This window comes from Sinohyriopsis cumingii, chromosome 15 (genome assembly GCF_028554795.1).
Source record: "Sinohyriopsis cumingii isolate HCF-2022 chromosome 15, ASM2855479v2, whole genome shotgun sequence".
NCBI lineage: Eukaryota > Metazoa > Mollusca > Bivalvia > Unionida > Unionidae > Sinohyriopsis > Sinohyriopsis cumingii.
In genome coordinates this window covers 75,097,132-75,123,468 of record NC_142975.1, presented here as the reverse complement: position 1 = coordinate 75,123,468, position 26,337 = coordinate 75,097,132, and the positions used below count along the sequence as shown (strand labels likewise).

Below are 26,337 nucleotides of genomic sequence, written 5' to 3'. Positions count from 1 at the left end.
ATTAACCGTTTACATTTGTAATGTGGGTATAAGACCAAACTACATAAACGACTGCATCTATACCATTCGCAGCCTTGGGAGACAGGTAGATAGAATATTTTTCAAAATAAATAATGCATCACATGTCTATGCCCAACCAGGGAATTTACATATATCATCACATTATCATTGAAATACCACTCAATAGATGCCCTCATTGGTATCATACACATCAAAATCTCCTTTGAAGGCCATCTTCCATCGAGGACATCTCGTACTCTACATGCTTATAAGTAATAGGTTGCATAGTTACTTAAAGACTTCATTAATGATGGCTAAGTCAGTGACAGAGTTTGCATATTACATTTGATTTTCTTTAGGTAACACTTCCAGTGCTTGCATTCTCTTACGTAGTCAAATATGTTTGTCATTAATGATTTGTTAATATATGCTGATAATCAAAGGTTTATTCTGTAGGCAACTAATTTAACCTTCTCATTAATTATCTGGTCAGTCTGATTCAAACCAGTCCAATAACAAGCACATACAAATAAATAAATATCATATGCAATGGAAGACCATGTCTTTTCAGGAAAATGACATTCATACAAATGTACTGAAATAGCTTAAGTTTTATGGAGTCCCAACACAACCAAAAATAAGTAGCCTATGAACAATGTCTTTGGTTTTGGCTTTGTTTTGTATTTTAAAATGACTAAATAATTACATTTCAGTGATGAATGTATACTTTTTACTATGATTTATTTACGTCAATCTCTACTTAGAGAATTACGTTTTTCCCTACCACATGTGCTAGATGATTTTCTGCGATTGGAATATAAAAGGGAACCCTCGCAGTAATTGTAGCAGACAACAAACGGGATGCCAGTCAGACTAACCAGGGTCCACAAAGCCCTATTTGTACATTTCTGTCGCACTACACCATGTAAAACTCCACCAAACGTCCATGATATAGGATTGAAGACATAATACACATTAGTAACAGCACATAAATTGCGATTCAAAAGAAATATTAAATGCTGAATTATATTATTCCAATTTTAATATCAAATACACGACCGAGTGATAAAATTCTTATAACTTACAATAAACCTTCGTCTACAACTACAGTTGGTGGTGAAGAAAAATTAGAACAAGCACAATACGTAAGTGTCATCTTTGCAGTAACTAGATTATTTTAGTTCTAAATAAACTTCTTTCAAATACAAATTCATTATACAACCTGTTTATAATTGTTCAATTATGCTTGTAATATTGCATAGTGAAAACTGGAGGAGGTTGCAGTACGCCAAGTGTCTCCAAAGCTAAGATGGCACATAATGTAAGATACATGTACGATATCGAACATGACACATTCGAAAAGGTGCTAGCATTTTATTTCGTGTCACGTAACACATTTGATATTACGTTACGTCAATTGTAATGCATCATGTGCATGTAACAAGTGTAATGCCACATTGCAGTGAATGTGGACATTTTATGTCACATCATGTAATATATATGTGATATCATATAACTTGTAATGTATGTTGACAATGCACGTCACATCATGTAATATATGCGATATTACGTCATTTTTGTAAATAATATTGATATGTCATGTCATATCATATACCATACTCCGAGGGCACATCATTTGCAACTAAATGACCTGTATAACACAGATTTTCATCCGTTATCTTAGGATTTAATATGGATAATTTCAAGAATTAAGGAAAACTGTCATTTGTATTTTTGCTCTACCTTTGATTAGGACGAAATAACCATAAGTGTTAGCAATAATTAGTGTACACTATTTGGAAAATCACCATCATGTAAACTAAAAACTGAATTTAGTTCTAGTTAGAAGCTGAAGGTTCCTCATAAATATTTTCTTCTTCAAGCGGTTTACTGAAAATAGAGAAAAAATAATTAGCAATGCATACAAGTTATTGAAATAATGAAAAATTGTTTGTTTATGGTAACAAAGAAAAGTGTAGTGTGAACAAAATGTTCAAAATGCCCAATAATAGTTGGCGGACTATTAATTAAAACCAAAAAGATATTGTCATGGAACCACATGTAATGGTAAATTAAATTTGAACTTTATATTTTGCAGTCGAATTATACAACATATAAACTCACAATACATTCTGCAATCACAGGAACCAAACTTGCTTAAAATTATATTATTCATCCTTGCTTTCTAAACATTAGCTTGATACTAGCGGTAGCACAATAAACCAAGAAAACTGTTCATCTGCAGAAAAAAATATGTCTTCTCATTCTATAAGTAACAACAATATTACAAAGAGAACTGCATTAGCTATATAAACATTTATTTGGATCAACTAAATATCCCAAGATGTCTTTAGTAAAGCATTAACTAATGCAATACTGCCATCTGTTCAGTACCTTTCTATCGTAGGATCTTCAGAGTTTATTGGATACTTCAAGTCAATAACACGACCATTGTTCTCTCGCAAGGTTCCCTGATTGTCCATATAAAACTGAAGAAGATCAATTATTCTGGAAAATTTTGGACCTCCATAAAGATCATAGAAATCTCCTTGATTCTGAATCTTGATATGTGTGACCATTCCATTACATCTGAAATGTAATAAAATACTTACATGTAACTGTATGAATTTAAGATTCATAAAGGTAGTTGCACTCTACTAAACAAAATGTCTTGCATTTCATAAATCAATAGTTGAGTAATAGTGAATGATATATTAATGTATTTGTACACATTCTATTTCTTTTCTAATTTGTTTTGCACCTATTGGTGCAAGTTCGTACAACTGACACACAAACATTTGAATGTCCAGATGGTAGCTGAAGGTGGCCCTGAAATGGGTCATAATTACTTAATGTGCCCTACTCAGTCGCTTCATACTCTTCTCTCTTATATGGGAGTCAAACATGACGTCGACTTTGAAAGAAATTTTGAGGTATTTGTAGCGATACTTCCCAAGCTGATATGTTTTTGGTGCGCGAATATAGGCCTATATAGGTGGATCGTAGATCCTCATAATGAAATATTGATGCGGAGAAGAACATTTGAACGATATTTCTTTTTTCCCCCGTAAATTCGAAAAAAAATGAAATAGTTTAGTTTACTCATTCTCAAACTATTCCTTACATTGCCGTTAATGAGTCATTGTGAAATCGATAAGGTTACAAAGACATAACAAAAACCATGGATTGTATATGGGTTCATATTGGCTATTATCTACATGGTGTTTTGTTTTGCATTTGACGGAAAAGCCGCTGATATTTAAAATGTTTCAAAAGTATAACTGGCGCCAATATGTGCACAGCGCAGGTGCATATCAAGGAATAATAATTCAAATTCTGACATACACACCTGGGAAGAAGCATATAAATGAACTGGTTTAAAATTGGAACTATTATTCTATTTCTCCAAGTTAAAATTTGGTACCTCGCTTTGAAATTCGCTAGCCTGACAATGATTTTAGTTGCTTGATATTGGTAGCCTATGACAATGTCAGCCAGTGAAAATATAATGTCATAAAATACATAGGTAAAGCAGGATCTCAGTTATTTGAAGTCATCATCAGATGTGTCCTAAATACAGAGATTTGAAATTTACTGTTCACTTGATATCACTAGTAGATCTGGTCAAAATGCATAACAGCGAAATAATAACAAAACAAACTGAATCCCACTCTTATTTCGAACATTTTTATCTCCTATATCATTACTTTAAGTTAAGTAGAAATCATCCAGATAGCGACATAATGTTATTATTATTAAAGATATATTGAGTTGTATAAATATCAAGTTTCAAATATTCTGAATGCTTCTAATTAAAAGGTTCATGTTTAAAAGTTTGCTGTCCATATTTGAATTTTGTTATCATACAGATTTGTGGCTTTATGCTTGACGATCATGACACTAAACTGGAGGTTGAGACTGGGTTTAATATGTTATTGGCAACTACAAGAAACCATTATGACCATTTAAGCAATGGATGCTTGCATTTTCTTTTCATGTTTGCTCATACGTAATGTAATGACTTTATGATAGAGTGGAAATACCTAGCAACAAACAAACACATAACAAAGTTAAATTTAATTTCAAAGGAAGTAAATTAGACCACTATTTTAAATGTTTAATACAATAATTTTAGAAAATCCTTTCAAACAATAAAACAAAACTGAAACAGTACTCTGTTTTAAAAAGCAAGTTATTTCTCTTCTATGAGTTTTTTTTCAAGGGTGTAAATTGTGCTCCAGTACCGTAATTCGTTAAAATTATAACATGGTGGAATGACCGCATTGGTCTCTTTCTATCGTTAAGAATGTGATAAGGATAGTCTGGATTGAATCTCATTCTGAGCCGATCAGATATCATATTACAAAGGTAATGTCATTTGTGATTAGCTTGATATAAGTTGTTGCAAATTTTCCAGATCTGGTTCTATGATGTTCACATTCTAATGCACAGTATAAAAGAGAAAAACAAATCACTAGCTTTGATGATTAGAACAACTGTGAAACTATGATATGTCCACATATGTTTGATATTAATTGTTTGCAGATCTATGATTGATTAAATGAATCATATAGTAAATTAAACAAAAAACACAATGTTTTCATAATGCAGTTGTTCATCCGGAGTTTTCAAGCGTTTAATGTATAAAATGTGATAATTTGCAGTAAAGTTCAACTAGTTGTATTCTATCATTTGCACAAATAATAAAGAAGAGGTGCCTAAAGCAGAAACTTAAGAGATCACGGAGTGAATAAGATCAATTGACATTGCGTACTTGTTGACCTTTGGTTTCGATATTATCTAAGCCAGTTTGTAAAATAATTATCATATCTATAACAGTTAAACCGTAGCAGAAGTATTTCGTGATAAAAAAGATCAGAGACTTCCATAAAATCATGGAAAACAGTCCCAATTAAACATACAATATCTATTTCCTGCAGCCAAAGGTATGTTTCATGTTTGATAGTGTCGAAATGCTTATCATGCATTTTGAAATAGAAAGTTCAGTTTTGAAAAATAATCTTAGACCTTCATAGTTTCTTTACAAATAAATAAGCTTATATATATATATATATATATATATATATATATATATATATATATATATATATATATATATATATATATATATATATATATATATATATATATATATATATAGATAGATAGATAGATAGATAGGTCTATAGATAGATAGATAGATAACGGATATTGATATGTAATCCCTTTGATCTTGCTTATCTACCTTTCTAAAAAGCAGTGCATCCTTTGCACACTTCAAGGTATCCGGAAATTTATCACTCATTATACTTAAGTTTATCATGCGTGTTAATGATTTTATTACGAATGGTGCAGCAATTGAAAAATTCGTGCATCGATGTCATCCTGTTCAGATGATGTATTAATGCTGAGTTTTATGGAGTATATCAGAGACCTCCGAATAAGAATAATGTTTATCACCATGACTTATAAGTTCTTATAAATATTAGGGAATCAGGATGTTATTCCGTATCTGGAGACAGTTATTACAACAATATCTTGTACAGATGTTGTTATTACACCATTTGTGTTAATTTTAGCGAGGTAACAACAGTTCTTAAATGGGTTAAGCTTTTTGTAGATGCTTCATAAACGTCGTCGTACTCTTACTATGATCTATAGCCTATGCCTATGGTATTCTTCATTTGATTTATCAGACATGTACTTTGCTTTGTTCAGTTATTTTCTATAATTTGGGGCAGTGTGCTTTTTTGACATTGCATTTAACACTTGATAACATGTGTCTGAGACAGTGTGAAACACAATCTCACTGAGTGGAAGGTTTCGCACATCAAAATTTTAAAGAATGTGTCCTCGTCAAACATTTCAAAAGTTCTTTATTAGTTGCAATATTGTGGCTTTTAAAAAAATTTAGGAGCGTGTCTGGGATAATGATAAAATGTATGTTGTCAATGTCAAGGTCACCCAGTAACAGTTTCCAAACCTACCTTTGCTGATGTAGCTGATGTAGCTCCTCATATATGACAATCCGATCATCTATGGAATTTGATAGACTGTAATCTGTACGCAAGAATTCTGGCTTGGTTTGGGGAAAATGTTAGGACAATCCAGATACTCTCTATCGTATTAGTCTCCAAATTCACATTTCGGTTATATCGAATGGAACGTTCCACATAGAGTAGAACACCCCATTCCCCCTACCCTTCCTACGTATTAGTCCAAATTTGAACCATTGTATTTAGAAACTTGAGTTATCAGTGTCATTCGAGAGAAAGATTGTATATAGACAATGAATATCGTTTGATCATTGTGCTATCGCATCACTTTAATCTCATTTAATTTAGGTAGGTATTTATGTTAGCTATGTCACAGTAGAGCAATTTAAAAAAGGCCAAACGCAAGATAGTTTTGATCATATGACTAATTTTGAGGCACGACACTAGGCAATGTATTGTTAGTAGACTTAAAAGATTGTTTTGAGTGACCTTGACACTTAATACCTTTTTGAGAACCCTCAGAGGGAGAAGTAAAATCAATATTGTCGAATAATTCGCGAACATTATACAGAAACGATAAAGTATACAACAAAGTATTATGCTTCACAAAACGATCTTTCCTATTCATTTCATAATGATTACTTGATTCATCATGGTGGCCTAATGATACTATCTTAAATGCATTAGGAAAGTATTCACAATCATCAAGTGTATCTAATATGGGACTAAAATATTTTTCTGCCACAATGTGCAAAAGTATCATTTTTTCGGTATGTATTGTTAACCGAAGCAGTTATTTCGTTTTTGATACATTCCTGTTCTTAGCAAATGTAAGAACACTGTTTTCGTTTGTGTCCAAACATGTCACGTGTTTAGAATAGAATCCAATTCTCATGGTGACATATGTCACAGTTTATAGTCGTGCCCTCTACAGCAGTACCGGTAGTCATCTTTGGTGGATGTCAATATGCAAATGTAATAGTTGAGATGTATGAGATATTGTGCTATCCCTGGTGGATTCAAACGAATGTAATATTCGTGAAACAGCGAGTTATTTGTATCATCTCTGTTCTGTGAAAAGTATGAATAATATTGTGAAACTTAATAAAGATCGAAGTTTTCACACAGGTCTATCAACATGGAGTTCTCAGGTTCCACATCAGCATCTGCACAAAGGTGAAGTCCATATATTAAAACTTCCAGTATTGCCACATGATAGAATAAAATTAAATAGGTTTTCAACGTATTTTTTAATTAGGCCTAAGTATTTTTCAGATCTCCCATTATGCTCTCACACTTGCGCCGAAACTAGACAGAACTACAGCTGAGATAAACTGGTCATTTGGATGATATTTGCTCCCTCAGAGTGTCCCTAGATATGTTTGGGCAAGTTTCCTGGATTGTATTACTTTCAATATAGACAAATCAATAACATAGGCGATATCTGTTCTTTTTTTGATGTTGATAATTCGTACTGATTTATGGTATCTTAATGTATGTATTTGGGACGGTTTTGGTAAGAACAATAATAATAATAGTAATACGTAATATTATCAAAACTAACTTCACTTGTCTTTGATATATGGTAAGTCGTACGAAAGCAAGTTTGAATATTGCATTGGCATCCATAGGTCACCTGTGAAAAAAAGGACACTTTTGCTTTTTCCCTTTTGCGGCCGATATCGTCATGTCTTAATGGTTTTAATTAGTTCTAAAGCATTGAACCACACCTTTACTGCATTAGAGCTTGTTTCGGAATCTATAATGTTATTAGGTATTCTACTTTTCCTGGTAGGTTCCATCTCAAGCTATTGAGCAGTTGTAAAACAAAGATTCATTTATATAAATTTTCCCACCAGTCTTTGATTATTTTAATGAAATGTCACAACTCTAGCGTAACATCCTTTTCATAAAACCAACAAATAATTATTATAAAACTGTAAATTCATTTTCGTTCAAGGGGCACGAATTTTGTCGATTTCATGGTTGTTGGAAAAAATCAAATAAAATTAGTCAATCTGTAAAGTCAATAAATCGTTCCGAAATTTGCTTTAAGCCCACATTATTTACAAATAAAAGTCTTATCGGATGTACCAAACGTATGGAACTTACAGGCTTATTACATTAAGCAAAAATAGAATGTATCCAACTTCAGCCGAATATATTCAATAGTTTCTGAGTTTCTGTAATGTCAAATTACTAAATATGTCGTTATTTTAGTTATATTTGTGGGAACAATTCTCGCATGTTCTCCCAAATTATATAATATTGCATATAGCAAAATTAATCTTGGTTATTAAGTGTAGGTAAATGATATAAGGAGCTGCTGAGTAAAGTTGTCCTGCATTATGTATAATAATATATATATATAAATAATCACACTTGATTCCATTTTATAACCTTCCCGTTGATTATAGGTAATGATGTCAGAAGCTTTTATGTTTGTCCCACAATATGTAACACTGTGCAGCTGCTCACACATGGTATCAGTTTATATACCTCCTGCTGGTTAAGTAAGGTTGTCTCACTTTATATTAACTACTCATACTTGGTGTCGGTTTAGAACACTTCAACTGTTTGCAAGTAATGTGATACAGATCTGTTAGCACGAGTTCCAAATTTAATAATATTGTGAAAACTAATCACACTTGGATCAGTGTATAACCCTCTTATAGGTATGATATGATGTAATAAGCTGCTAATTAAGATTCATAGATAGTTCAGCAATGATCCCCTTTGCCATCCATGAATTTAAGTACCAAGACAAATATTGTATTCCGCAAACAAAGATGAAAATAGATGCTCACAAAAATCAAAGAATCTTGCATTTGAAAACAAGGGCTCTACGATTGATACTACCAGGTCGTTTTCAACAATATTCATGCCACCTATACATCTCTGTGTTTTCACAGTGAATATAATATTAACCTAAAATCAAGGTTCTTTGCAGGGTCAAGGACAAACAATCTTTGAAAATTTGTGAAGTATGAAAAGTATAACTCAAGTTATCATGAGATGAAAGGTTCACATCTAATTAGTATTCTAATCATTGATTCGACCGAAAGAATACAGGATCGAATAATCGGATTTGATCTCGGATCATCTAGCATGGTTTATCCATGGGTATAACACATTAGTCTAATGGCCTAGTTATTAAATAACCTACACGAACTGCAGTGCAGAAAACACCAAACCAAAACCAACTCCACATACTTTTACATAATTGTTCCCCATCACTGCCCTTAATCCAGAAATGAAACCACACAAACAGACAGAATAGGTAATAATTCATTTGTAGAAGGCATTAAAGATAAGAGTATTCCGGAAGCTAAGTTTCTTATGCAAAGTGGTATTACTATATATGTGGCTTTTACCTGACAGAAATTGAAAAATGTCCCTTCACTGAGTGGCTTGGTCTGACAAGAAAACTCCCATCAACACCTCGCTCCAGCAGTAACCGCTGTGCCTCCTGGCCACTTATATTACCATGGAAACATCTGAAACACATTAAAATATCAATTACTCGAATATTAACATCACTCAAGACTGGCTCAGTCTCCATATAAATTATAACCATGCCTGTCATGTTAATAGCTAAAAATAATGTGTGAAAGTTTCTTTAAACCTTACTAATCACAACGTGATGGACACTGTTCCCTCTATTCTACAAAAATGAACGTGTTACTTAAGTACCTCTTCTTTCACCATTCGAGTTACACAGTAGCATGTCGAAGATATTATATTTTATTCGACAAAGGAGCGCAGTACATGACGTTATTTTTTCGTCATTCTATTAGACTCTAGTATTTATACGATTTGATTTTTCTTTTATTTTACCAAAGTGAGAGAGTTACATTACTTAGTCTTCCTTCTTCATTTGATTTACACCTTAGCATGCGCATGAATGTATCATCTACTTTAGAAATAAGATGAATTCATTGACAATTTTTGTTCATTTACACAGTCGTTGATAATTTGTTTGCATGTAATACATTCGGCAGTTTCAACAAAGTTCATTTGTAAAATTTGTTTAGACGCAAACAATTTAAACAAACATATCAGCAAGTATCCGTACATGCAAACAAATGCGTGTTGAAAAACATGACCCCATTTACATGGAAAATATTATGGGCAGCATGATTTATAAAGTTTGATCAATTAAGTTCGATTCTTACCATGTAAGAAAACTCAATGCCCAATCGAATGCCCATCTCGCTCGCTGTTTCTTTTATATAGCTAGATGTGAATCATAATTTATATAATTTAAAGAGGAAAGTAACATTTGCTGGCATTATTTAAATGACAAACTGACAAACTAGCAATTATAATGAGAGTTAGAAGAACTCATAATCATGGAAAAAACTTTAAATCAGAAAAGTAAGAATGAAAAGGAGGGAAAACTGAAATTACGTGGAACGAATCATAAAGACAGTAAATGTTCTCTCTTATCAGGTAGCACGTACAGAAGTGTGATTTGTCTTTAAAATATCATAAACTGAAATGTGATATCTAATCAAGTAAGATATTATTGGAACTAATTGTTAAATACTTTAGGCATGAGGAAATTGAATTTGTAATTAACATTAAAGAATCGTAGAAAGGAATACGAGGTTTCGCCGAGTTCGAGCTTAACAATTATAAAACATTCAATGATTCTGACGATAAAGGTACATATTCCTTGTTGGATCAATGTTTAATCATAAACATGGCTTCCTAAGTGGCAGCAAGTTCACCTAGTCAGATGCAAGATTGCTTACTCAATATGTGTCGATATCAGTCATTATCGAACTAGTTATACACCTTAATGATATAATATAATATCTTCAAATGTGTTCGAAATCGGATCAGAAATATGGCTTCAAAGTGACAAATCAAATTAATAATATCTCACTTGTTATCTAACTTCTGTCACGTACTGTGACATTTTATTAAGCAGGGTGGGAGGGTTTTCTTCGTTTAGTAATGGTCGCCACATTTGAAGGCGGTTCAGCATAATTTGTATTAGTTTATGCAATATTGTGAATGCTTTACATTAGATATGATCAAATTCTTTTCATTGATTCGAACAAAGAAGACATCTTAAGCTTTTCTATTTTTGTAAAACAGTGTCATATCTACAGCGAAGCATACATCAAATACAGTTTTATACTTTGCGATAGGGTGTAAGTCGGATCTTTAATATTTTTATGTTAAAATACTGATTTATCAATACTGTCAAGTAACCATACATTTTATTTCAATTTGCCTTATGTGTAACCTGCCTTAGAATAATTTTCCTTGCAGCAGACATCTGTATATTGTGAAAACGGTCATTCATTCTAAAATGAAAGTCCTTCAATAACTGACGCTTGGGTAGCATATATTTCTATAAAATACCAACAAAGAGGAGTGTTTTTGGTCAACAAAGTTACTTTTAACGAACATCATGAACTAAAATGCTCAAACGTTATCACTCTTGCAACTTGCTAAACGCGCTATGGAATGCACACATATTTGGGGGGGGGATTATTTTGACAGGTAACCTTTCAGACAACAATGGCAATAATGCGTTAGGTCTCATTACATCGTGAGTTTGCTTGGCATTGATTTCATAACTAATAATGATCTTGATTCAGTCAAATTCAAAGCGAGAACATTTACGGTGATGGCCTGGCTTCTAATAAATAAGCGTAATCCTGGATGAATATAGGTGACGAGATCTAGCTCGGATTTATTACATTATTAATGATATTTTCAATTAAAATATATACATTTTAAGGTACATTTATTACTGTTTTATGACCTTATTTACAGGTCACAAACACGCAGCAGCATGTCAACTTTCTTCTCAGCTCAATGAGGAGTGCAACATCGGCGCGTCTTTTTGCCAATTTATATACAATTGTATCTAATTATAATAAAATATCTTATAATGCTATTTTCTGAAATACATTTTAAAAACAATTTTATACATTTGGAGCATTTATTTTACATACAATATATCACAAACACAGCTCATGTCCCTTTGAAGATGATTGATACCACTGTAAATTCCCATTTTAGAACTAGATTGTGAGATTTATCGGTTGCTTGTATTTTCTATAACGGTCACTTCTTTGCCAGTACTCCACCCCGTTTACGAATTTCCTGTTAGTCAGGTTTCCTTGCCATTCGCCCCAAGATATGTTATTAATCCTCAGTGACTTTAGCCCTATTATGTACTTAAGTCGTACTAATTCTTTGTTGGTTTTATTTATCTTCAATGTCAGTGCATTATATCTAAAGTTAGGTATTGCTCAGACCAAATGTGAATGATTTATTTAGAATGTGTGCATGCGTGCGGGATATCTACCTTTGTTGCTAAATGATAAATCTGTATTAGAAAAATACGTAAAAATATTTTGGTTATGAACTTACAACTTGTTCCGCAACACTCTCCAAATTGTTTTATTTGGCTTAAAAGCTGCATTTCACACTTATATTATTTTTGTTTTGCTGCAAAAGCCTTATTTGTCAAAGATTCATATCTCCTGCTTTTAATACTTAGCTTATAAACCTCTATTTTCTGTTCTCTTTTGGTCTGTTTTCCTTCTTTCCTCTTCCCTTCACTTGTTTCATTATCTAGAGTTGTTTCTAGTGGAAGTGGTCTTCGATTTATTTTTCTGCCAGCTGTTTGCTCTCACTTGTTCTTTCTCCAAGTGCTTCCGGTATTGTTTGCATTGGGGATATTTGTCATAGATTTGTACAGTGCAGCCTCTTTGTTTTTTCTTGCAGTAACCCAATCTGGTTGTTATTATTTTTCTTATTGTGGCTACAGCCAGCCTTTCATTATCTTTCTTCTTGTACGGTGGTATCTCACATGCAATGTGATAATTTTCGTACCAACTTTTGCTTCTTTAGATGGTAATTGGTTTTCTTTGGAAGCAGTCAGTGAAACCATTTGTTGACTTTATATGAAGTATATGAGTAACTTCATTTCCATCTCACTGTCGTTGTTTATTATCATATATGCTTTCATAAGATCGAACTTATTGCACACTGTAACAGATTTTAAAATCAACTTTAAAGGAACGGCATTATGTATATTGACCACCCCTTTAATGTATATACAACAACACGGATTCCCATTTTCCGCCATAACTGAATTTTGTGATATGTCGGTTGCTTGAAGTATGGTATTTTTACATTGGCACGTATTGCGTTTAAACATCCCAATAAACTTTGAAAACAGTTCCTTCTGATTGGACCATAATCAACGAATGGATTTAATTCTTGTCACATTATTTTTGCTCACACATAATACAATCCTCCTCAATAAAATTCAAATAATAAAGCCAGTGGATCATGTCTACAATATCAAAGGTTGAAAGTAACGATGTCACGGTCTTGCGCTACTTAAGCAAGTTCAGTCAAATGATCACATGCCTTATTACCATAAATATACTACACTGGAATGACAATGTTAAAAAAGGAGAAACAAGTCACTAATAATTTTGCGTGCGCCGGAGATTTTAATGAGATCAGTGAGGGAAGAAAAACACGGCTAACTGAAACGAAAAACACTCTCGTGCTGAAGGTTCATATTTAATGATCGCAAATTGAATGTGCGTAAAACATTTCCTTGTCAAACCGAACCAGACCTGGTACGTAGTCTTCATAGACCCCCCCAAAATAACAGGTTTCTTAATTAACCTAAGTGCAAGACATCTGCAAAGTTTGCTCCTTGGTCTCAAGTTCTATGAAAAATATATTTTACTTTCTGCCACGAGAAATATGACCTTTTACCTTCTTGTTTATTCTAAATACAAACTATTTACACAGTTTGGTAACGGTTAATGGCGGTGAATACAACTTATTGTGAGGAGTAAAATAAGCAATAGACGGCATTATGCGATGATACCCTCTTCCATATGCAGAAATAAAATAAATCTACCAACTTACAGTGTCCTTAACACTACATTAATCCAGACGGTAGCATCATTTCGTGTGCAGATGAGGGCTAATATTTGGACATGGCTAACACATCAACAGTAAAACAAATAAGCAAATGCATCCTTATAACACATTAAGCAATTGACTGATATAATGGCATAGCAAAAATAGTTATAATTAAACTACAAACATATAAAGGTGCACGTATTACTTTATTATGACCTTATCTACAGGTCACAAACTAATTTTTGATGGAAGTGCAAAAACAAGGTATGAATGGTATGACAACAGCAAAAGATTTAAATTGTATGGAATTAAATATTTTAATGGCATTGCAAAAGGAAAGGCACATGAATACATCTTTGCTATTGCATGTAGAGCAGTTAGGTTCTTCTCCGTAACTAATAAACACGAATAAATCAAATTGTCAGTCAACACATAATACGATTTGTAAAGATAAAACAAATGTAGGTATTTGCAGAACATTGCTAAAAGAAACATTAAATTTGACCTAAATTCTAATTATTGTAACGGCATGGTTTATCTTATGTATTGCATAAAAAAGATCACATCTAACATGAGAAATATTTTGAAATATCGAGTCATCTGCAGGCAAACGATAAAACACAAAGCATTTCAATCGTAATAATTAAACTGCAGAATGAAAGCGAGACCAAAGGGAATTCAAACACATATAAACCTTAATAATATTTAATTTCTTTTAAGTTAGTTCCCTTTTAGCGTGGAAACAATATGCACACTATTACAATAGTCTCAATTCGGTTGCACAGACATCTAATTTCTTCGTAATACTTGTTACAGAGTTACCTTTATTATTAGTCATAGCAGAAATAAAGACATCGAACTTTATTCAACAAGTTAATATTGTGAAGAAAATATCAAATAGTTATCTGCTTTAAGAAAACCAGTACTAAAACAGTTATGAATTTGGCTCAACATCTGCAAGGTCACCCAGTTAGTAGTTATATATGTCGCTAACGTTTGAGTTCTGATGAGATTTTAAAGATGTAAATTTTCGAGAACAATTGAATAGATCAGAATAACTGTCAGTTGTTTATGGATGGAAAAAAATCTACCTTGCTAAATTCAACATCAGCCATTTTATATCCGAAACCAATGCATTGATACCATCAAAGCAGTATATTTTGTTGTCAAAATTACACAGACCAGATTTTATAACATTAGTATCACTTTTTTGATAATTTGATAAAGCTTGTTGGCATCGAGGTTATAAAACTTGATGACGCAGTATTATAATAGTCGTCTAAATATTTATTATTAGCTTTCTTTCAGATACTTGTTTTTTTTATTATGACGCTAATTCCGCCTTTGAATTCCCGTTCAATAAAACAGAACACGCCCGGGTTTGTTAACAGTTATAGTTTTATATCTCTATGTTTCAGTAATGCATCGCAACTTAGTCCCGGTGCAGAATAGTAGCAAACTGGGTCAGCTTAGTTATCAGCGCTGACTTCTCTGAAATTTTCAAATATATCTGCGAGCAACAGCACAATTGTGATCAGATACAATTCATGATAATCACAAAAGGTTTTGCAGCCGAACGAGTCCCATAGCTATTTAAAATAAACATAATCATTATCACAAACACTCCCACAGTGATGTTGTTACAAACAGCAAGCCATCAATACTTCTTATCTTACCTATTGTCACGGACATGTACTTTTCAGTGGTATTAGGAATACATTTTATTTTATTCTTGTTCTTAATTTTCAGACGGTTCATTATATCCTTATTGCCGAACGCTTCAACTATAATACGAGATTAATATCCTCTGAAATTATGAAAGACAACATGAACAAAACCTGGTACTGTATACTCTAAATTACGTTTGTTATGTGCTGGACCAAGATAATAACAATAATATGACAGTGATCATTTACACGAACATGAGGCGCCTGCTCACAAATATGACACTTTTGCTGCATCAAATTCAGCTTTTTGCTTTATTATCAGCAGATTCTTCGCTTATGTCTTAGAGAGTAACATCAGGATTGAATCAATCTAATTGATAAGATTTTTTCAGAAGCCAAGCAGCAGGATCCGAGCCACAATAAATGTTTGTATTTTCATAAACTTTTATCAACAGCACATGCAACTTTGTATGCTACTCCAAAAGGAATGTGTTTTTGAATTTTTCTTGTCGACGATTCATATGGATTATTTTCTGCTCCTAGGACTGGAAGTAGAATAGACTCGAAGTCTGCGTAAATTATAAAGCCACGTTCATCTTGTGTCTGTAATTTATAAATTGTAATATCTTTTCATTTTCGACAAGCATAAATATCAATTGTACATCAGAGCAATACTCGAGATGACGATCAAGTACTTGCTGAGAGTTTCAGCCATGCAAGCATCGGATTTATAAATATTTTTTGAGGCTTGTTGTACTGGCTTCCGACTAACCCGTTATTTTCTTTTATCAACACGTAATGATTGTTATAAAACAAAATATTTATTGTTTTGTGTGATACTCGATCACTGATGCATCTTTGATATATCTTGTATGATTCAGCATCGATTCCGAAGACGTTAATACCTCCTATTAACAGGAGATTGTTTTGTTTTTCAAATTTTGGAATATGTTTCTTAGCAACAGAAACATCATTCCCGCTGAAGTTTAAATTGTTAACATGACAAATATAATTTGATGCTCGATAAAGATGATCTCGTGCTGGAAATAACACTGATAAAATAGCCCACTGCCAGCATATGACATCGTTATTTTTTATGTTTACGCAACATTTTGAGACTTTTATTGTAGTTGTTAGCTCGAAATATGAGCTACCTCGCTGTGGATATTATCTCATAGCGTGGAACAAAATATCTGTTATTTTATCAAATCTCAAACATGATCCTGATGATGTGTACTCATCTATTTTTCCAGATTTCCTGACATATATTATCTGACAACGACATAAAATCTGTCCCAGTTAAAATTCGAAGAGGTTTTGATGTGATATAAGGATTCCTCGCGTTGTTGTTGTTGGGATTCTTGAACCCCGGATGAGATATTTAGCTTAGAAAACTGTCATAAAACTGCATAATGATCTTTAGACCTTTGTGCATGGCTAGCTCGAATTGAATTGTTGGCAGAAGTAGATGATATAAGTTTTTGGAAGAGAAATTTAGTAGCAAAAGTTAATTATCAAATTTTCAGCTATTATCGAACCCAGCAGACTGATAGCTTTCTGTCGAGAATAAACTTTTCTTTGCGATATCGGCAGGTTTCAGCATCATTATATTTTTTGTTTAACATTTCTCTAATAATACGATATGAAAATGTCAATTAGAGATTGAAAGTTGATATTATTATAAGATGAGCAAACGTATGATTAATGGACTGAAACTAACGATTAGTGAGCAGGAGATACATGTTACGTTCACCAGAAGTACAACTGCTATGCTGGAATTATGCTGGGAATAGTGATTAATCTTAAACCTAAATCTTCGTTTGGGATCAGAACTTCAGCAGGTTATAAGGTAAAAGTGAAATGTGTTGATGATACCGAGTACACTGAGATATTCTTACACGAATTTATTAATAGGTTGTTATAAGATGAGATTCCAACATGGATGCGAGTTCATCATTTGAATAATCAGGTAACTGATAATATCGCTATTTTGTCATTGCATTACCAGTTTCAATTACATTCTATTTATGATCTGTACCAGGCCAACGATAGAGGAATTATCATACTTACTAAAACAAAAGAAGTTGTAAATTTAAATAATTGTGGCAACCTAACGGTAAGGATCAGTGGAACAAAACCTAATCAAATAACTTATTATTCACACATATTTGTTTATGAAATTTGCATGGTTTGATTTCTAGTGGCTTAATTATTGACCACATCAGCAGTATTCGGACTGTTAACAGACACGAGAATATTGATCTTGTAACACAGAACGAAAACACTAGGAGAGGTAAAGTATCTGATGGTAGCAACTTTAAAGCTGCTATATTTGTTATAGCAACTAACTTCTTTTGTAGGTAAAGAAATGTCCTTGTCATCAATCTCAGCAGCATCAAAATATTTTAACGTTGATCCAACATCAACCAAAATTGTTGCTAATGGTATTACAAAATCCGCCTTCTCAAAACCAAGTGGGGATACAATTTCTTTTCTCAGTACGAATCATCTGCTACTTAATATATGTGTCACATCATTGTTTGTCAGACAACAATTGACGTATTTGTTTAAAGTTTCGTTACCGTATCGATCTCAAAATTGCTGTGTAAGATACAAAAAAAATCTTGTTCTATTAGATCGTTGCTTTCACCGCGCATGGACGATAAGGATTCACCACATTAGCACGAGTAATAAACATATCAATTATCTTAATAATCGGCAGAAAATTAGAGTGATGTGCATTCCACAGCCAGCAGCTTTTTCACAGATCAAGTTTCAGAAAGTTTCTGAGATCTTCTGTTGTCAAACAACAGTGGGCCCACTCTTTAGTTGTTTGAATAGTTTGCTGTATATTTTCTGATATACTTCTGCATTTGAGGCAATACCAAATCATTTTTCTTTACATTTGCATCTAGATAAAATTTGTAATAGCTATGTTATCGTTTTCCAAGTCTGGTTTAGGTGTAAACTGTAATATAGATTTCAGAAAAGCACTATCTGTCATTGATAAATTTTGATAAACATAACGCAATAATATATACAACCCTCAATTCAACTGGCTAAAGTTAATTAGATAAGCTGTTCATTTTTTTATGTCCTCGATGATATCACGTACTGTTTGATAACATCACCTAGTACTGATGCTAACATGCTAAAGACAGCATATCTAGTTCTAGTAGACTCTTTCACTGGTGATAAAAAAAGTATAACGTATTTCACATTAATACTGCACTAAACACAATACCAGAAATCGGGCATAGGATTATTAAGTCATATGATAATGTCCAAAGAGCCGTATTATATCAGGAGTTTGACAATATTACAACTGTATAACCTGGTATTGATGAAGATTATGAAATATATAAAAGTTCTAAAATATTGCGTTGAAATACTATGAAGCAAGCTGGAAAGTTACAGACTGATTCAAAACACAAAAATATCAAAGTGTTGAGTGCTAGATACCTACACCCACCCGTCAAAGACATAAATATAGAAAAAGCAGATATTAAAGGTCTTTTTGAGTTTTGCAACGGCATATGCAATTTGAAGGCAATATCTATTTCTTAAAAATTTTAAACTGGGACAGTTTGTTTATGTCGTTATATCGATGAAACAGAAGATCATTGTCGTGACAGAGTCAATGATATTACTGAAATACCAACAAATTGTGATCCTCCATTTTCATCATCAGATCGTAAAGTTTTAACAAATAGCAGATTTATAGCATCTGAAATATATGATAAGTACATTTTCTTGCTGATCCTGTTTATAACATATTTAGTGCTCTAGTTGATAACACTGCTGCTGAAAGTACTCTGACTACATCAATTGGACTAATTGTTGGAACACTTTCATAATGACAAAATCAGAAATTATTGATTTCAATCATATATCATAAGGTTTTCAGACAACGACAGGGATGAGCTGATCAAATATTATAAATACTATCATTATAAACGTTACTGCTTAGACGTGCCAGGAAATATTACAGCAGACTAATAGCTGTGTTAAACTACATTCATATGTTACCTACAACAATTGGAGTATCATGAACAGGAGGAATATCAAATCCATTTCTTATGATAGTGTTAGGGGCAGGTATTGTGTTATCAGCAGTAAACAAAATAATCGAGCCAAAATACGAGAACAGAAATACGTCGTGTAAAATAGCAATAGCGACTTATAATCTAATTCTTAATCAACTTCGAGCTTATCTAAGAGGTGAGAAGTTTATTATGTTAAATCTGATAACTAAACCGCGGATCAAAAATGTTTGTCTTGTTGATATGATACAGAACAACGCTGTGAAATATGAAAAATGATGCTCAGTAAATGTTGTGTGAAATATGAAATATGGAAGATATTAAAGTTGAACATACCACGTTCAAGATGAACATAATTCTTTTCCAAGTTAAGTATATGACAATTATGCTTGACAATGAGAAAATTGTGCATATTCCAAACGCAGAGATACGATAAAGTTATTCCTTCTTCGCACAGAAAATTCAGAGTATTTTAGTAAGATTGCATTGTTACTGATAATCTTTACAATCCAATATCTCAGAATAAATAAACTAAGATAACAGACTATGACGAACAAAAAGTGTAATGTCGATAAATCAATAGTGTTACATAGAAATTTTATCAACTTGTTAGAACCTGACTCTCTCATCAGTGGCAAGATTAATTTGTATTTGTTTTATCATGATGATAATGCGTCCATTATAGAAAAAGCTGCGACTTTAAAATTATCTCGACAGGTGGCTGCGTACAATTTTGTGTAACAAATATAATAAAAGCCACAGTTGGGGAAGTAAAGGAGATTGTTTTTGAGGCAACCTAATTTTTGTTCGACCACGATGACGATTTCAATGGTGCTCCCATGTTGGTAAACGACTAAGAAATATATTTTATTGCCTCACCAAAGTTGTTTTGGTATTTGTTTAGGCTAACATTGGGGAAGATGGGGGATGGGTCATGTCGTCCAAGTAGAACAGTAGGGTTTAGTTGATAAACCCCGTATTAATCACAACTGCCATTGCAGTCCTATATTTGTAAAGAATGTTCGATGCTGAATACAGAATTTTTCAACTTGAGAACCTGTGTTAAAAGTTTGGCCAAACTGGACGGTAGAAGACATGGATCAGATCGACTACACCATGATATCTTGCAGGCAGTGATACCTTCCTCGTGTGGGATGCTAAAGTATAATGAACACACGTCCATGATGACGAGGGTCGTGGGATTTGGAAGGTTAGTGCTTTTGGTGTTTTGTTGACATAGTCCGTGATAACTTGAATACATGTATACAGCTTTTACACGAACCGCCGAAGGTGATAATCAATGAACAAAAATATTGAAACAGTATCACTGTTTCCATAGAGTATTGGTCTACAGGGGTTACCCTCTTTGTGTAGTTTTGGAAGTCAATAAAATGTCCCTGGTTTTGGCGTCTACTGGTAGGAGAAACGTTGGTATTTTTTTTTTAATATGTCCCGCGTTATTCATGTCTTTTAATGTCTTTTAATGTCTGAAACAAAGTTTCAGTGTTTTCAGATGTTGAATATCGACTGAGTTCTTTGGGTAAAATTTATGGTCCTATAGTTTCCCGATCTTCTAATTACAAGCACAACATATCCTATCTATGAATGTAACCCTTTTGTGCCATTGAATCTTAGTTTGGGTTACGTATCTGTTGCGGTAAGTTGATATATTTGAAAAGGGATGAAACTTTTTAATGCATGAACTAAACACTGATTATGGAGTTCAAAATGCATCAGAAAAATTGTCATGCCCGTTTTGTGCACGGTATATACATTAGTAGACACTTAAAAAGCTGACTTACTTTGGTAAATTTCTCGGCTTTGGTCCAGTTGTTTGTGGCGCTGGCTTTGGTACATTTTCGGATTTATGAAGTGAGTTTCGACCAACGATCCCAGCAGCAGAATTGATGTTTGTGTATTCCCGTCCAATATCCTGCCTATGCTGAAACAATATCAGGAGTTTGGGCATTTTTACTTTTTGATAGACAAATTGATGGATTTCATTGTGACCTACATCAGAGTCACATTTCATTCGGGACAAATCATATTGAACGAATACAATTAATTCTTTCTAGACATTTTGCTTTCAGGTTTTGGGTACTCATCATTTGTTTTCCATATATGTCCAAAAGATATGGATGGATTGACTTAATACTTTAAATGACTCTTTCTGAATGAAAGGTAATAAATTTTGTGACTTGCACGATCAACCTTTCGACCTTGTCACCAAAGTCACATTTTTCATGCAATGTTTGGTCATGGTCTCAACATACAGTGAGGTCCTGCATTATCTAAATTGTATTCTATGTTGAGTGCTGGACCTTTATACATGATTGAAGGTAGACGTTTGGCATATATTGCTTAATTTATATATGTTTTGTGTCATTGATAAGACATTTTTATTTAAGTTTAATTAATATACCATTATCTGCATATTTAATTAACATATTGTATTGTACAGGAGTTTTTTATGAGGGAAGGTGATATGTATATTTAATTTATAATGTGCATTTGAGCTTTGTCCGTGATTGATAGTAGAGTTTTGGCCTACCTGACGATTGTTATGTCTAGGTTTTGTCATAGTTATAAGTGGTAAACAATATAGTTACTGAACGTAAGGCTCAAAGCCTGACCTTGGTTTTGAACTGGTGAATTTTAGCCTGCGTATAAAGGACTAGGTATGGAAATATTCCTTCCAGTTTTTAATATCATTTTGTAGGATTCTATGATTAGAATTTATAGTCTTGTTCAGTTATAACTTGAGAGGTGATACTTATTGAAATTATTGATTGGGATTGAAAAGAGCTCTATAACAAACGGTCCTCTTTTTGACAAAATCTGATTGCTGTCCGTATCTTTGCTGATTATCTAAATTATTGGTATGCAGCATATACGGAATCATGATGACTAACGCCAAAATGAATATAAATGTGATTGAGTGTTTTATTAATTTATCAGAAATAATTATCCTATAGCAACAGTCATCACAAACATTATATAATAGTGGAACCCAGGCTAGCTACTGGTACTTTATATGCAGACTATGGGGCCATTTTTTGACTCGGGGTTCACTGTATCATTTAACATTTACCTTATCTTCTGTAAATAACATTTAATGGGATATCACTATCACCATGAGCAGGGTGAGAAGATGGGGTAGGTGGGTGGGTGGTGTCCTTAGGCGTGCATGTGGTAACCTAAGGTATACACGTGGCCCTTCCAGGGCAGTTCCATGCCTTGGGAGAGACAATATACTTCAACCTTAAAAGAAACTAGAGTCAGATAAATGTAGCATGATAAACCGTAGTGTTGGTATCATTAGTTGATAAGTCTGAATATTGACCTTCAATTAACTGGCCGACTGAATGATCAAGTTTTAGTTGAAACTATTTCATGATGTCTCGAGCATCATGCACATAGAAAGTAGTTATATGAAGACAAGAAACCATTTTGACACAATGAATGTTAATGAATGAGAAACAGAAGGAACAGGCCTGTTTCAAAAAGATATGCAAATTAATATCTTCCTTCAAGATGTAGTACTTAACGTATAATAAGCGACTGTTAAAACTTAAAACACGAAATTGTTCAAATCAAGATCTAAATAAAATATTGTTGATAATGCTAAAACTATTCTTGCTGTTACTGCCATAAACGTAACATCACTATCCATTTGCTAATGCAGCAGAGAGAACCAACCTGTTCTAGCTGCTTTCTAAGTTGCTCCATTTCAATAAAATGCAGGACAGCCAGGTAGATAAATTTGTATTGTGCTGCTGTCTGAACCATTCCTACTCGCTGTGTTCTAATCATCAGCACTGACTTCTGAATATCTATTTCACATTCCATTCCTGTAAGAAGGTAAGTATAGGTAACATTCTGTTTAATAATGCCATTTTATAAATGCTAACGCCAAACCATAATTGTAGAAAACAAACTGTATAAATCTAACATTTTAGTATTTTTTCATAATTAGAACAATCACATTATATAAAATATTAGGATATGAGACAAGCATTCATGACTTCTAGTGGAGAGTAAACTCCGATTGCCAATGTTGCCTCAGAAAACGTGAAAATCTCTTGCAGTCCAACACATGTTTATAGTCTAGCCATGTCTTGATTTTCAAATTTATTAATTTGAGAACATACTGTATATTTCACAGATGATGTTATTCGGGTATATTGTGTTTGCTACTCAAAAATAATTCATATATATGAATGATGTTGGAAAATTCTTTCTAAGATTATTTCCTATCAACTACATGTATAATGAAAATTGGTGTAATATCTAATATTCATAAAATCATGATTCAAACTCATTACTCAAATACTTCAGTGAAAATGTTAAGATCAAATAGATGATTGACGGAACTTAGTAAAATTATTTCGAGATCATACGTTAGATGATATTGTTTAATCTATATAGTTACGTGAATATTTAATTTCATCACAACAGCGACAACAACGGTAATCAAATTACCTACATGCAAGAATAATTTTCGTAGTTGAAATTATTTTCTACCACTGGAAATAGGCAACATATGCTATTATGAGATAGTACGTACAACACAAACAAATTTATCTGCATTTTTTCTTTTTCCATCCCATCCCATGTGATTACCATCCTGTCAATGCACATAACCCGAATCAGTGCCGAGAGTGAGTTAAGTTTAAACAAACTTATAGTCGAAACACCAGGAATTGAATTGCTGTAAAACCAGATACACCAAACTATTGGTTAATTCAATACGATAACATGGTGATTAATAAAATAAAACATGGTCGTCAACACTATCTAACTAACCCAATTTGCAGACATAGCTCATACTCTCATAGCTTCTTGAGCCTCTGATGCGGGAGATCTTGGGTTTAAACGAACGAATTTTATAAAACGGTTCGAGTAGCTGTCTTGCTTGGCGCTCAACAGTAAGGTGTTAGTGTTAGGACTGAGTGGCCTTGTGTCAGGATAATGTGACTCGGTTGGATATGACTATACATGTCTACGACATGATGCTCCAGTGCTAGATATCACTACGAACTACCATATTGCAGACATATCAATATGACTGGAACAGTGTTAAGGCTACGTTAAAAATCCAAATCGCACACAAGCACACTCTTACACCCACATGCACAAACACACATATACACACAGAAACGGCAGTCCACGTATTATAGAACTGTGACAACCCTAAAATGAACTAAAGAACCCCCAGCAGATCAATATGAAAATTATTTCTGCAAAGATGCTTTCTAATTGGTCCAATTGTATTGCGCGAGTGTCATTCATCGTGATGAATTGTTTACTATGGGAGTCCTCGTCACGATCATCAGCTTCAGATGGCCAACATTTGGCTTTGAAGTGACTCCACGTAGAGCGTTTTTCTAGCAGCAACAGGGGGTGATTTTTTCCAGGTATTCAATATATGATAATTGTTTTCTCCATATACTGAGTCTGCAGAATTAAAGCATGACCTAATCTTAATATCCCTTAAAATGCGTTTACAGCAAGACTTTAAACACGTCAGCCATCATTTTCAATACTGGTGTTTGGTAATTGTTTTCCTATTCTTGACCTCATCGCAATTCAAGCAGAAATCGGCCTCTTCTTGCATATGGTTATAAAGATATCTTTTGTAAATATTCAGATTTGATAGTAAATGGACTTTTCTATGTTCTAGGTACTTTTGAAGCCTGTTTTTGTAATAATAATTCCCTGCCATTTTTTTAACCAGAGACCATATTCACAATCAAACACAAGTTGAAATGATATGTTGCTCATCAAACCAATAGTGCATATCTATTTCACCGTCTTTGCACATGCAATATTGACTTGAAATCGCAAATAATACATCTTAAACCTTTACGAAACATTTGAAAAAAATTTCACACATCTAAAATTAAATAAACATCAACGGATCTCATTAAATATCCATGGTTGTGTTTCTAAACTTAAAAACGGTATATAATGATTTTACTGTTCTTTATGATGTCAATTCTCTTGTTGACAGTCTCAACAAATTACCTAAACTGTCTTTTCTATCTACATGCTTAACCATTACCGCTTATTTGCCTTTACAAAACATGAAATTTTAATTTGAATACTAGTGTCTCTAGATGAAAATCATAACTAGTGTAGATGGTCTGATAGTGATAAAGTCTCAGCAATTGTTACAGTATCATATGTTGTCTAGCATTGACAACACATTACCTATAAAACGTATACAAATATTTTAGGGTAAATTTAGGATAATGGCTCACATTAAGTTTAGATAATTTGATTCATTGGTATAAGGTCTACTTTTCATAAAGTAAAATTTATTTTCATGTGGTTCTTTTAACCCAGTTTCTGTCCTATTGTTTTCATGGTTTACAGTCTTTACCTAGTTACATGCCAGGAGGTATTGCGGTTCTTGAAGTCACGTGTGACCTTTACAAGTCATAATTTGGGGGTTTCACTCAAAGATTCGCACAGATGTTACCATTTTTCTAGTACAAATAACTCCAAAGTATTTTTAAAAAATCAGGCGAAAGTGAGCATATATGTTCGTTTCATGCGTTTATTTCCGTAGTTGTGAAAATTATGCAATGTCGAGTACATCAAACATGGAGAATTGACCTTTCATGTATAAATACATTAGGAGGCAATCATGTATGTTTCCTACATCACAGGTGGCTGACGCGAGCTTAATGTTGATGAAAGTAATAACCC

The 26,337-nt window shown here is 33.2% G+C and overlaps 1 protein-coding gene across 1 annotated transcript in view; it reads right to left on the bottom strand.

The window, feature by feature from the left end:
* Positions 1-1,838: 1,838 nt before the first annotated feature.
* The window catches only part of LOC149782087 (tyrosine-protein phosphatase non-receptor type 11-like), a 53,256-nt gene continuing 28,757 nt past the window's right edge, over positions 1,839-26,337 (bottom strand). The window contains exons 10-14 of the mRNA XM_089935061.1: positions 23,323-23,474; positions 21,426-21,565; positions 9,371-9,493; positions 2,395-2,589; positions 1,839-1,890 (exon numbers count right to left, since the gene is read on the bottom strand). Of these exons, the coding sequence (XP_089791187.1) occupies positions 1,839-1,890; positions 2,395-2,589; positions 9,371-9,493; positions 21,426-21,565; positions 23,323-23,474 (662 nt within the window). The remainder of the gene's footprint in view (positions 1,891-2,394; positions 2,590-9,370; positions 9,494-21,425; positions 21,566-23,322; positions 23,475-26,337) is intronic.